Source organism: Camponotus vicinus, unplaced genomic scaffold (assembly GCF_025532165.1).
Source record: "Camponotus vicinus isolate PSW18456_S1 unplaced genomic scaffold, iyCamVici1.0 SCAF_4, whole genome shotgun sequence".
Lineage (NCBI taxonomy): Eukaryota > Metazoa > Arthropoda > Insecta > Hymenoptera > Formicidae > Camponotus > Camponotus vicinus.
This window is the reverse complement of record NW_028141976.1, coordinates 14,700,442-14,715,742: the sequence shown is the minus strand read 5'-3', so window position 1 is coordinate 14,715,742 and position 15,301 is coordinate 14,700,442. Positions and strand designations below refer to the sequence as shown.

General features: G+C 32.2%; 1 protein-coding gene across 1 annotated transcript; it reads right to left on the bottom strand.

Moving 5' to 3' along the window:
* Positions 1 to 6: 6 nt before the first annotated feature.
* Positions 7 to 2,196, bottom strand: LOC145969621 (uncharacterized). Its single transcript, XM_083095690.1, has 3 exons — positions 1,828 to 2,196; positions 1,090 to 1,402; positions 7 to 999 (listed from the first exon to the last, which is right to left on the bottom strand). The coding sequence occupies exons 2-3, from the start codon at positions 1,398 to 1,400 to the stop codon at positions 108 to 110; spliced, it is 1,203 nt and encodes a 400-aa protein (XP_082951816.1). The 5' UTR covers positions 1,401 to 1,402; positions 1,828 to 2,196; the 3' UTR covers positions 7 to 107.
* Positions 2,197 to 15,301: the final 13,105 nt, after the last annotated feature.

Sequence of the window (15,301 nt, the reverse complement as noted above, 5' to 3'; positions counted from 1 at the left end):
ATAATATTTAAAAAATCTTGTACTATTTATTTTATATTTACATAATAAATACATATTAACATTACATTTCACAATATAACACACGTGTGTAATCAATGATGAAATGTTTAGATGAAGTCTTGATTTTGTCCTCTCGTTACGTAATCATACTGCCAATCGACAATTCCATTTGGAGTCATAAAATAATTGCAAAGACTGTCCCTAATATGTGTCGCAAATACTACACCATTTTCGTTATTTTCAATAATTTCATCATTGTTTTCAAATTGTATAATATTACCTTCTTCGTTCCTTAAGAAATTGTGCAAACATATAGTTGTTAAAACATATTTATTAATATTTTCAGGAGTCGCAGCGATCGGTCTATTATAAATACCCCACTTTTTTGCCAAAATTCCAAATGTATTTTCTATTATACGCCGGGCTCGCGAAAGTCTATAATAATTGAATATATTTTTGCGTTCGCCCAAATACCGTCCAGAATATGGTCGCATCAAATGCTTTCCAATGGGAAATGCTTCATCTCCAATAAAAAAATAAGGCATTTGTATATCGGTTCCGCTTAAGCAACTGGTTCCTTCTGGAATATCCAGCATTCCATTCTCCACATTCAAGTCGCTGTTTCCATAAATTCCCGCATCACTGTTTTTCCCCATGGATCCAATATCGACCAAAGTGAATTTATAGTTGTAATCACACACAGCCATAAGCACGATGCTGTATCGTTTATGATAATTGAAGTACAACGAACCAGAATTCGGGGGGCATTGAGCATCGACATGTTTTCCATCTATTGCCCCCAAGCAATGTGGAAAATTCCATAATTTCCAAAAACCCTCAGCAATTTGCAAATATTCTTCTCTCGAAGGAGGTCGTAGATAGATAGGACTAAGAAGTCTTCCAAATACGTCACACGTCTCTTTAACTATTTTATGTACGGTTGATAGACCGACACGATAGGCAAAAGCAATTGTTGGAACTTTGTCACCAATCAAAAATCTGTAACATCATTATCAATATTATGATATTAATTACCAAATTGTTTTTACACATATGTATTGTTAAATTACGAGTGATCCGCATATATACCTCAATGTCAAAGCAATTCGATGCTCTGGTTCAAGTGCCCGTGGACTTCGTTTTATTAAACTTGGGTTAACAATGTCCATCAAGTGCTGGAATGTTGGCAGTGTCATACGTGTATATTTATGGAACATTTGTTGATCTCTTTTTATTTCTTGAAAAAGATTATAAAAAGCTCCTTGCTGTCTTCTTCTTGTATTAATTGGTCGTACCCAGATACGGCGACGGCGACGACGGTTGATCCGGTCTCTACGACGTTGCACCAAAAGTGCTTCCATGTAGACCAGAGTAATTAACATTAAATCGAAATCATCCATTTCTAAAAAGAAATGTAATTCAATCCAATGCAGTCTTCTCGAATTAAAATCACACTTAGAATTGTAAGAACTAATTGCAAAAATGTTAAAGAACGACCAAACAGCACAAACATCAAATATCAAAATGAATGAAGAATATTCAATGATATATAAAAAATAATGAAATATTATTCGAGAAAATTAATCAAATTAAGAGAATGTTTCAATAATGAATTTTTACTTAAACTATATATGAAACGTACCGAAAATTATGAGAAGATTCGTTTATTTTGCAATAAATTACAATTTCAGAAATGTGCACACAAAATCAAATTAACCTCAAAATAATATATTTATGAAATTGGGACAATTTACACGAATAATTATATACGATCATTATCAGTTTGTATTTTCATTACATGGATAATTAAATAGTGATAATACTTACGTGTTAATAAATATAATGTGTAATATTCGTCCTTAATTATTTTTTCTTGATAACGCGATACGTTTTAGAACCGGCTACAGTGAGTTATGCCCGTGGCTATGCATTATGTATTTTTATGTAGATTGAAAATCCATAAGCCATAGGCAGAATTCAGAATCATAGCGCATGCGCTATGACTTCTGCATTCTGCTTATGGCTCCTGTAATTTTATGTGCTTCCACCTTTAGTGTCCGTTTTTCGGAAGTTCACGGCTTGCCTGCTAGATTCGCTGCGATCTAGAAGTCATTTTAGACGTATGTTAGAGAGAGAACGACTACTGCCGTCTATCTCTGTCTCTCTCGCTCGTATTGCGACTTCTAGTCGAAAAACGGACACACTAAGTGAAACCTCCCCCACCACTAAAAAAGGCCTGAGTTTCCAGACCTGTATGTAAAGCCTACGGCACACGGTACAATTTTTCGTACTGGATTTGATAAGATTTAGTAAAATATTAGAAATGCTGCATTCTGATTGGTGCATTTTTAGTATTTTACTAAATCTTATCAAATCCAGTACGAAAAATCGTACCGTGTGCCGTCGGCTTTAGACCGTGCTCCTTATATATAAGACGGCTTCGATTTTATGTACAAATCACAGATAGGTATATAAAGGTATTCTATTCTGCGCATGCGCTCTGCGATAACGCATGTTTATATGTATATACATACGCAAGCTAGGTTAAGTATATGATATATATCTATATCGATGGTATCTGCGCATGTGCAGAATAAGTCACGTTAGTATTCGTATTAAGTTAGCCGGAAATTTTTCAGCCAACCAAAAATCTCCTTATGGAATCGTTTGTATTTCGTATGAAGATGTTTGAAGTGTGATTAAAAACGTTTGTGAGTAATTAGAATAATTATAAAAAATTAATCATTTTTACAGTATGTAGTTAGTCAACATAACTAAATATTAAAAATTCTCCTTATGAATCGTTTGTATTTCGTATGAAGAGATTTGAAGTATAATTAAAAAGGTTTGTGAGTCATTCGTTTAATTTTAATTAAATTTTTTTATATTGTGAAGTTAGCCGGAAGCTATATAAAATGGACGCCGTCCTGTGATTGGTCGATTTGCTTATGATAAATACTAAAATTTTCTCATGTGTACTGACTTTAAGTGTAAGCAAAACGAGCAAATTTATCTCTTTTGTAACTTTTAATCCATGACTAATTTATTATTAATTCCGCATAATCGCATAATATATCATGGATCGTGGATAAGCGTAGATAAATGAAATATGTTTTTCTACCAATAAATAAGTAAATCTTTTATAATTGTTTTATAATGTAGTCATCATTCAGAAAATTATCACAATTTGTGATTATGTATTTAATTGTTATTTTATATTCGCTTTCAAATAATAAACTATATAATAATAAAATTTATATAAAAAGATGGTAATATATGTAATCCAATTAATTATAATTGACAAAATAATTTCTTGTGAAAAAATAAAAGTAAAAAATATAGAAGAATTTTTTTTATAGCTTGTATAAAAGATCAGTTTTATGCTAAGTATATTATAATTTTCTGGACTGTAGTAATATTTAATATATAATTTTTGCTATATAAATATATATTTCTGATATAAAATCTATTTCTACAGATAGTAAGATCGGCTGAGTTATGTCACAGAATATCGGAAGGCTTACATCAAAATGCGAGAGAGAGGAGATGGCATATATCAATATGAATCCATTGCTGATGTTGTAAGAGCAAAAATAGGTATCTCTGTAGATTTTATTATTTTTGCATCTGAAAACGTGAAAATTGGCCATGCCTTATCGGAAGTAAGTCTTCTTTTGTATTTTCAAATATATATAAGCGCACATTTTTAGCATATTATTTTATGTTATCATTTTTTTTGTTAATTATTATTGATTATTATTGATTACTTTGTTAATTATTGTCAATTAAGAAGAAATATATATTTATATAGCAAAAATTATATATTAAATATTACTACAGTCCAGAAAATTATAATATACTTAGCATAAAACTGATTTTTTATACAAGCTATAAAAAAAATTCTTCTATATTTTTTACTTTTATTTTTTCACAAGAAATTATTTTGTCAATTATAATTAATTGGATTACATATATTACCATCTTTTTATATAAATTTTATTATTATATAGTTTATTATTTGAAAGCGAATATAAAATAACAATTAAATACATAATCACAAATTGTGATAATTTTCTGAATGATGACTACATTATAAAACAATTATAAAAGATTTACTTATTTATTGGTAGAAAAACATATTTCATTTATCTACGCTTATCCACGATCCATGATATATTATGCGATTATGCGGAATTAATAATAAATTAGTCATGGATTAAAAGTTACAAAAGAGATAAATTTGCTCGTTTTGCTTACACTTAAAGTCCATACACATGAGAAAATTTTAGTATTTACCATAAGCAAATCGACCAATCACAGGACGGCGTCCATTTTATATAGCTTCCGGCTAACTTCACAATATAAAAAAATTTAATTAAAATTAAACGAATGACTCACAAACCTTTTTAATTATACTTCAAAACTCTTCATACGAAATACAAACGATTCATAAGGAGAATTTTTAATATTTAGTTATGTTGGCTAACTACATACTGTAAAAATGATTAATTTTTTATAATTATTCTAATTACTCACAAATGTTTTTAATCACACTTCAAACATCTTCATACAAAATACAAACGATTGCATAAGGAGATTTTTGGTTGGCTGAAAAATTTCCGGCTAACTTAATACGAATCTGTAGTTAGTACATAAAATGTGAGGACATTTTATACAGAGAGAAGAATGAGAGGTGTCATGGCCCGCTTTTAGGTGATCCCTGAAAGCGACACGCCCTCTGTGGACCTTAAAAACGTGCACCTAAAATACGAAGCCAAGGTGCACGAATGTTCTCAGAGGGTAACATATAAGGTGCACAATTTTTGGTTCTATTCCGTGCTATGTGCACAAAATGTCGGTAGCACCAGTGCTGTATAGCAAGGTGCTTACGTATATCAAATAAATTTTAATATAAATGAGAAATGACGAATTTGCGATCCTCTCACACTCTCTCTCTCTCTATATATATATATATCTCTCTCTCTGATATATATATATATATATATATAATTTTTTTTTATATATGAATTTGCAATGAGCAGCGACATATTTTTTCTTAAGAACAATTATATGTTTTTTTTACATTAACTGATTCCTCTTATTATTCTATGCATAAAATTATTAAAGAGAAAGCAAGACCATGAGTAGAGAGCGAGCGAGATGACCTATCATCAAAGAGTTTCGAAGTCTCTTACAATTCGTTTCTTCGCTTCCTCTATCCATTCGCAATTCACGAAAATGTAAACATCTTATAAAATAAAAATTGAAACTTTTATTTTTAATTTCATCGGTTTGAAAGAAATTTTAATGAATTAAAGAGATTTTTGCGATTAAAATGATATCAAACACGACGTAAATCGGGTAATTTTTAATTAGTCTGATAATAAAAATTTTATAATTATATTTAACTAAATTTATGCGATTTATATCGTGTTTTATATTATTTTAATCTCAAAATTCTCATTATTCCATTAAAATTACTTTCAAATGAATAAAAAATGCATTTAATTTTTTGACATATATTCGTGAATATTATAAATGAAGTCTCGTGTAAGAAACTTCGGAATCTGCGACATCGGGAATTTTTTCATTATTTATAATAATACACGACTTTAAATTGCCATAAAATAAAAACTAAAGCTTTGATATTTTATTTGATCTTTTTGATTAAAAGAGATTAATGAAATTTTTGAAATTGAATATTATTCTAATAAAATATTGGGTTTAATGTGATATCAATCATAAAAATCAAATTAATTCTAAAGTTATGTTCAGTAAGCAGGCCCGTAATCAGCCCGTTATGTTAGAGGGGGCAAATAAAATTCTAGGTGGGGCAGTCTCAAAAACTCTTTTCCAATGCACAAAATACATTATTTTTTATTATTTAAATATCGATGCAATATTTCATAAGAAATACCAATAATATAAAATTACAATCAAGTAAATGTTAAAATATTAAAATAATTGTAATTTTCGAGTTGTCTCGTTATTGAAAATTCTTAAGAAAACATTTTGATCGATTGATTCAGTTTTTTTTTTCAAAAGGTAATATTGTCAGATTGGCCTCCCGACCAAACAGCATAACTTGTCTGTGTGGCGTTAGTACTCTATTTAGAGTACTAAACGAGGCCTCACAAGTGGCTGAACTACAACCAAAGACTGTATTTGTAGCCAGCAAATTGTACGTGTCTTTAAAAGCAACTTTTTGGTGAAATAATTTTGAAAAATAATCTTTTTTTTTAATATTATTTTCTTGGAAAAACTTTTTTACACAGACAAATTCTTCTTTGCACGGAATTGTAATATTCAATTTTGTAAGTGCCTGTATCTGTAGTTCATTTATGTCATCAAAATCGAAATTATAAATTTTATCTATAACATTAATTAAACTATTATTACTGAAAAATCGAGTATTTATCTCGTTGATGACTAAATCAAATATTTCAAAATAAATTTATTGATAATTGTTGGTTGATCTGTTACTATATAAACCAGAACTTTCCATTAAAACAAAGTTTGAAAAACGATCATTTAATTTTACTTTTCTTTTTAAAATACGATTATTATCAGCTGTCTCGTCAACATCAGGAAGTAAATCAGTACATTCTTTCATAACTCGTTCAAATATTGTGTCGGAGCGATAATCCTTAATACAAGAATATACGGAATGTATCAGAGGTAGAGCAGTTGCCAGACCATTTTCTCTTGTTTGTAAAAGCTTATCTGCAGGCTCGATCGTTCGCAATAATTTTAATATGGCACATAAAATAAATCTAAACATTCTGGTTTTTATAATTGTTAGTAAACCATTACATTCGACCACTTCATTGCCGTCTAATTCATTACAATTAGTTAGACTGTTGCTTAACGCTTCGATCATTTTACTGTAATTATTATATATTACTTGTACAACATGAAGATGACCTGTCCACCGCTGTTCTAACAGTCGAGTGGTTGTATTACCAGCATAAAATGACTTAAATTTAAAAGTACTAAAAATTTTGTGAACTAATTTACAATAATCAAAAAACTGTTGTACTTCAGAAATACGTGATACGAGAGCAATAATAATTAAATGCAACTGATGATTAAAACAATGAACGTAAGGAATACTGCGATTTAATTTTTGTTGAATTAAAGTTTGTATTCCACCTTTATGACCACTCATTACAGCCGCACCATCATAACACTGACTTAACATATGTTCACAATTTATATTATTTTCTCTTAATACCTGTAAAATTAATTCTGACAAATATTCAGCTTTTAGACTGACAGCTTCCTCAATGCTTAACAGAAACTCTTTCGGAATACCATTTTTAATGTAACGTAATACAATAGAAATTGCTTCTGCATTATTTCTATCCCTTGTTCCATCTACCATAATACAGTAAAATGGAACATCAGCAGTGTTTATTTCTTCTGATATTTGTTCTTTTACGCATTTAGCCATAATATTAATTACGTTATTTTGAATGAGAGGTGATGTGTAAGTAGCATTTTCCGGGATTATTTTAACACATTCTGCCAAGTGTTTATCTTTTTTAACCGTGTACTGAAACAGTGCTTGGAACAAACCCGATTCAGATTTTTCATCTTTTTTATAACTACCGCGTAGAGGTAATTCCTGTATAACTAAGAATTTTATAATATCAAATATAGAAGAAATATAGTACCGATGTTTTTCTAAAACAGATTCATTAACCAAAGTAGAAATTTCTTTATTTTTGCTGCAACGTTGCTGCTGCTCAGTCCATTTATTCATGCATATTTTGTATGTTTGGGTGGAATCATGTTTATAAAAACCTTTCTGCTTGTCTAATGCTTTTTTCCATTGACAAAAGCCAGTTTTTGTAAAAGTGGTCTCTTTACTTTCAGTCGTTCCAAAAACGCGACAAGGATAGCAAAAGCAAACATCTTTTTCAGGACAATATTCAAGCCATTTGAATAAGTCAAACCACTGACTACGAAAATTTCTATCATCAGTTTTTGGATACTTCTTTAAAATGATACGATTAATCTTACTTTCATTAAATTCTGGTATAACTTGTTCAAAAATATTACGTTTATCTGTAAAAATTACACAATCACAGAAAATGGAAAAATATAAGTTTTTGTCGTTAATGTTAAACAATTAAAAGATAATTTAATAAGAATGATACCTGATGCATTATTCAGTGATATATACGATGTACTGGGTGCACATACTGACAATTCTGAAGTACTGGAATTGGACTCTGTACAATTAAAAATAAAAGAACTGCGGGAATCCTTATTTGATGTATCTCCATCATTTTTCGATTTTGCTTTGAAACCTTTTAACTACTTTTCCATAATTTTGAGAAGGGAATTTTTAAAACAACGTTGTCCAAAAGTGGCACACGATGACAGTTTCGCTATCACTACCGCGATTCTATACAGACAATTGCCTATCTAACTGTTAGATAGGCAATTGTTTGTAGTTAGAGTCGCGGTAGTAAGGCCCTGCGCACAATTTCATTTAAGGAAAGTAGGCAGTTAAATAAGGCAAAAAGAAAATCCCTCTTCCTTTAACAGTTTATTAGGCTCATAAAGTATAAACAAATATTACTTTAATTAAAAATATGCATTAAAAATGGAGCTGCAGATGACAGATCAGATATGAATTTTTAAGATGTTTGTTTCTTTTTGCAGTAATTTTTATTAAACACAAAAAGATATAGTGATCTCCTTGTAAATTTTTCTTCAGAATATATCCGATTTTGCACTAAACCTAAAAAAAAATTAATTTGAACAAAATTTTTAAAATAGTGAGCTTGTTTTTTGTCGAAAAAAGTGAGCTGTTTGATTTGTTTCTCAAAAACTAGACTTTTCCCAGACTTTTTAGAAGTTCAGTCCGAAATTATATGTGTTGTGAACATACTCAATTTTTTTCAAGTCGATTCGAACCTCTATATTTGAGTTATCACTACAAAACAAAAAAAATGGGAAACGGAGAAAAACGCATTTAAAGTTTCGAGAGATTTCAAAGTATGATTATCAATACATACCTTGTCTACAAAAAAGAAATAAAACCGCTCTTTTTTAATATGCAATTATATGCATTGTCTTATTCTCCGAAGAATAACTAATAAAAATTCTTGATAAATTCTTGACTAAAAAACATAAAATAACAACCTGCATTCGAGCGAAAACGAATTCGTGCGGCGCTTGATCTTTTTGACTGCTAAATTCGCATTTTATGAATTTTGACATAAATAAAACGGCATTTTACTCAGGAAACATAATAGTTTCTAAAAATGAAAAAAAAATTTTTTTTACTGCCTAGTGGCCTTAAATATGCAGAGCATTAGGAAACAAATAAGATAAAAATTTGCCAGGGGGGGCAAATGAAGTCCCTAGGGGGGGCAATGCCCCCATTTGCCCCCCCCTGATTACGGGCCTGTCAGTAAGATAAATTAAGTAAAGTACAATGCAACATTTTATACAATGTAGTCTTATTTTCAAAATTATAGTTTAAATTAGACACTATTAATTTATTAAAATAAAACTATAATTATGAGAAATTAAGAGTTTTATTATATACATGTACACATTGATTTTTACGATTGAAATCATATTAAACCCAATATTTTATTAGAATAATTTTCAATTTTAAAAATTTCACTAATCCCTTTTAATCAAAAAGATCAAATAAAATATCAAAGCTTTAGTTTTTATTTTATGGCAATTTAAAGTCGTGTATTATTATAAATAATGAAAAAATTCCCGATGTCGCAGATTCCGAAGTTTCTTACACGAGACTTCATTTATAATATTCACGAATATATGTCAAAAAATTAAATGCATTTTTTATTTATTTGAAAGTAATTTTAATTGAATAATGAGAATTTTAAGATTAAAATAATATCAAACACGATATAAATCGCATAAATTTAGTTAAATATAATTATAAAATATAATTATAAAATTTTTATTATCAGACTAATTAAAAATTACCCGATTTACGTCGTGTTTGATATCATTTTAATCGCAAAAATCTCTTTAATTCATTAAAATTACTTTTAAACCGATGAAATTAAAAATAAAAGTTTCAATTTTTATTTTATAAGATGTTTACATTTTCGTGAATTGCGAATGGAGAGGAAGCGAAGAAACCGATTGTAAGAGACTTCGGAACTCTTTGATGATAGGTCATCTCGCTCGCTCTCTACTCATGGTCTTACTTTCTCTGTCACACTTGACAATCGTGATAGACAGCTCGAAAAGATAAGCGGACCCAAGAATCGAGAGCGAGCGAAACAGTAACAAGAACGAGCGAGACAATAATAGGAGCGAGCGAGACAGTAATAGGAGTGAGCGAGACAGTAATAGGAGCGAGCGAGACAGTAATAGATGCGAGCGAGAGGAAAATAATAGCGCGCAAGAAAAATCTGATTCTCGAGCTCGAGTTCTCGTTGTTCGTGCTATTTCTATCTCGTTCGCTCTAATTTCACTCGTCCTTCTCGCTTCCTCACGTAACTCTCGCATCGCTTTTATGCATATATACGTACATACATACGTACATACCACACATACCCCCACCCACATATATATATATATATATATATATAAGAATAAAAATGTTAAATAATAAAGATGTATGTGTGTATATATATACACACACACACACACACACACACACATACACATTTATATATATACACACACATACATCTTTATTATTTAGAACTTTTATTCTTAAGAAATGTATACGCGTTTTACGTTAAAAATAATATCAAACTTTCTCTCTGTAAATATATAAATTATTTATTAATAGCCTAATAAAATATCTTATTTTCAAGTGTTGTAATCATATAATGAATAAATTTCTATATATATATATATATATATATATATATATATATATGAGAGAGAGAGAGAGTCATACAAAACTCATTAAAAATTTATTTAATATACGTAAGCGTCTTGCTATACAGCACTGGTGCTACCGCCATTTTGTGCACATAGCACGGAACAGAACCAGAAATTGTGCACCTTATATGTTACCCTCTGAGAACATTCGTGCACCTTGGCTTCGTAGTTTAGGTGCACGTTTTTAAGGTCCACAGAGGGCGTATCGCTTTCAGGGATCACCTAAAAACACGGTCTTAGGGCCTGAGCAGAATGGCTGCCTTATAACAGAGAGAAGAATGAGAGGTGTCACGGCCCGCTTTTAGGTGATCCCTGAAAGCGATACGCCCTCTGTGGACCTTGAAAACGTGCACCTAAACTACGAAGCCAAGGTGCACGAATGTTCTCAGAGGGTAACATATAAGGTGCACAATTTCTGGTTCTGTTCCGTGCTATGTGCACAAAATGTCGGTAGCACCAGTGCTGTATAGCAAGGTGCTCACGTATATCAAATAAATTTTAATATAAATGAGAAATGACGAATTTGCGATCCTCTCTCTCTCTCTCCCTCTCTCTCTCTCTCTCCATATATATATATATATTTTTTTTTTCTTTTTCTTTTTTTATTATATGATTGCAATGAGCAGCGACATATTGTTTAAGAACAATCATGTTTTCTTTACATTAACCGATTCCTCTTATTATTCTGTGCATAAAATTATTAAAGTAAAATAATTGAAAAATGAACATTTTATCAGATATTTTATAATTTATATAAAATTATGTCAACTTAAAGAATCAAATATCTCGTTAACTATTCAATGTGTGTGTGTGTGTGTGTAGCGTACACGGGAGTTATGTGAGCAAGCGAGAAGGTAATAAGAGAGAGCAAAATGGCAATAAGAGTGAGCGAGATAGCAATAGCACGAGCAACGAAGACTCGGAAATCGAGTGTTTCTTGCAGCCTGGCATACTATTTCTCTCTCGCTCGTTCCTATTACTATCTCGCTCGCTTCTGTTATTGTTTCACTCGCTCTTACGTACTCATGTATTGTCATGCTCATCTCGTTATCAAATCTGCCGCTGGCAAGCGGCCGATGACAAATTATGACAAATAAATAAGTTAATTATTTTATAAGATATATTTATAAGGGTAAGGGAGTAATTTTAATGGAATAATGAAAATTTTGCGATTAAAATAACATCAAACACGGTATCAATCGGATAAACGTAGTTAAATATACAATCAAAATTTTTATTATCAGACCAATTAAAAATTATCCGATTTACGTCGTGTTTGATATCATTTTAATCGCAAAAATCTCAATAATTCATTAAAATTACTTTCAAATGAATAAAATAAAAAATAGGAGTTTCAGTTTTTATTTTATAAGATGTTTACATTCGCGAGGAAGCCGAGTCCGCTTATCTTTACGACCTGTCAAGTGCGAGAGCGACAGCGAAACCGCGAGTCGAGAGCGAGCGAGATGACCTATCATCAAAGAATTCCGAAGTCTCTTACGATCGGCTTCTTCACTTCCTCTATCCATTCGCAATTTGCGAGATTATAAAGTAAAAACTGAAACTTTTATTTTTTATTTTATCGATATGAAAGTAATTTTAATGAATTATTGAGATTTTTGCGATTAAAATGATATCAAACACGATGTAAATCGGATAATTTTTAATTAGTCTGATAATAAAAATTTTGAATATATATTTAACTACATTTATCTGATTGATACCGTGTTTGATGTTATTTTAATCGCAAAATTTTCATTATCCCATTAAAATTACTCGCATACCCTTATAAATATATCTTAAAATGATTAACTTATTTATTTGTCACAATTTGTCATCGGCCGCTTGCCAGCGGCAGGCTTCATAACGAGATGAACATGACAGTATATGAGTACGTAAGAGCGAGTGAAACAATAACAGAAGTGAGCGAGATAGTAATAGGAGCGAGCGAGAGAGAAATAGTATGCCAGGCTACAAAGGCCCATATTCTGAATCCTCTTTTATCGATAAAAGTGCCTCTAAAAGTGGCATATAAGCCTTCTGATTGGCTACAGGCCGCTTTTAGGAGCACTTTTATCGATAAAAGAGGAAGTAGTAAGACTATGAGGTTTCTAACGCAGGGGCTCCGAGGGGGGGTGAGGGGCGAGGGGGAACTGCGGGGGGGTGACGTCACGGAGGGGGTGATGACGTCACGCGGGGGGGGGTGACGTCACGGGGGGTGATGACATCACGGGGGGGGGTGTGACGTCACGTGCGGGGGATGATGACGTCACGCGGGGATGATGACGTCACGTGCGGGGGATGATGACGTCACGCGGAGATGATGACGTCACGCGGGGGATGATGACGTCACGCGGAGATGATGACGTCACGCGGGGATGATGACGTCACGCGATGGATGAGGGGGTCCGCGCGGGTAGGGGGGATCCGCGGCGCAAGCGATGGACGAGGGGGTCCACGCGGGTAGGGGGGGATCCGCGGCGCGAGCGATGGACGAGGGGGTCCGCGCGGGTAGGGGGGATCCGCGGAAAGAAGACGGTGGTGTGAGAAGAATAGCGCTACGTGTGGGAAAAGGATAGCGTAAAGTGTGTGAAGAGGACAGTGCGACAAGGATGACACGTGACATCATCAACGTGTGACAAGGATGGCGTCAACGTGGGACAAGGATGATGCATTATAAGATGCCACATAGGTGGGAGCAGGACGACGCAAAGGTAAGTGAGTGATAGCGACGAGCTTGTGAATGAGAGAGAACGATAATAGCGCGAAGAGAACGCATACGAAAGAGAACTATAATATCGCGAGAACAACGTGTGCGAGAGAGAACGATAATAGCTAAGATAACGCGTGCGAGCGAGAACGAAGATATCGCGAGACTTACAACTAATGCGAGACTTATTGTTAGAACGATAGCGCGTACGAAAGAGAGAGAGAGAACGATATCGCTATACTTACAACTAGCGCAAGAGAGACGCAAAGGATGGGAACGCAAGGAGAGGCGCGTAAATAAATACATTTCTTTTCAATACTAAATATATTTATTTTAAAATGTGTGCGTGTATTATACAATTTGTGTGTGTGTGTGTGTGTGTGTGTGTCTAATAAAATAATAATAATATAAAATTTAAAAATTAAAAAAAAAAATAATAATAATATAATAATAAAATAATAAGAATAATATATTTGGGGGGAGTGTGCCGGGCTAAGGAGGAGGCCGCTCCTAGAATGCTAAGGGGTCGATGTGCCGGGCTGAGTGGAGCCGCTCCTGGAACAGAAAAAGACATTTGAATAGTTTTTAATAATTTATTTTAGAACTTTTGATGTAATATAAATTGAAAGTTACTTACAATATTATCCATTTATTTTAATTTGTGCAAATGGGACACATATTGCATGATATTATTTGATGCAAATTTTTCCTGCACTCTTTGCAATAACTGCCTAATAATAGAGCACAATAATCCGTTTTGTGTTTCCTGACGGAGTATACGTTTCGAAACGATGATGCCAATCTCAGAAAACAGTCTGAACAATACTTAGTTCCTTCTTCCACATCATAATAATAATATTTGATGCGACACATTTTTATGGTAATATCCAAATTATTTATTTCCATCGCGTTTAAATGTTTATACTTTTTCAGTCTTAATTCTTCATCATTATCACTGGCATAATCTGAATCCACTAAAGGTGGTATTTCTTCCTCGGATTCTTCCTCAGAGCCATCCTCGTCTGATTCGTCTAGATTATCAACATCCATTTGGTTGCCATCTTCAACGATAACAACCTCTTCAATATCCTCGTCGATGATAATAACATCTTCGTCATCGATGATAATAATCTCTTCTTCAGCCATTGCACTAACGTAACACAAGACTAACGAAACGCAAAGAACAACGAAAGAAATAATATTCTAATGTCGCAGGCTCCTCTTCATTATATATCTTTTAATATCTTTTGTCTCATTCCAACTAGAGCATCACGTCTCATCTACCTCAGCATTTCTCTACATCTTTAGCGGAGCGTGTTGAGAAAAGTATAACTATTCTTATTCGTATGGAAGGAAAGAATTAAAATCATAGATGGAATAAAAATAATTATTTATTGCACGCATCGTAAAGAATATCATTTACAGCACATGTTAATAATTCGCAATCGATTAATGATTCGCTGTTAAAGACGTCACTATCACGTATCGTTTTTACAGCATCGCATACAGTAGTAATATTGTTACGTCGTAAAACAGTTTCAAATTGTTTAAATTTTTCATTTACGAGATACGTATTCTCGCATAACCAATTATGCATATGATCGATACAATTTTCAAAATTAAATAAATGTAATAATGTCGGTGGTTTCATGTACAAAGAATTGTCACATAATGTGAGTTTTACAATTTTCGATTGAT

What these genes read in the sequence shown, in the direction of transcription:
- LOC145969621 (XM_083095690.1), bottom strand. Translation starts at nt 1,400, where the DNA reads ATGGATGATTTCGATTTAATGTTAATTACTCTGGTCTACATGGAAGCA. An exon ending in CGAATTGCTTTGACATTGAG is followed by an intron (nt 1,000 to 1,089) that starts GTATATATGCGG and finishes ATGATGTTACAG; the next exon opens with ATTTTTGATTGGTGACAAAG.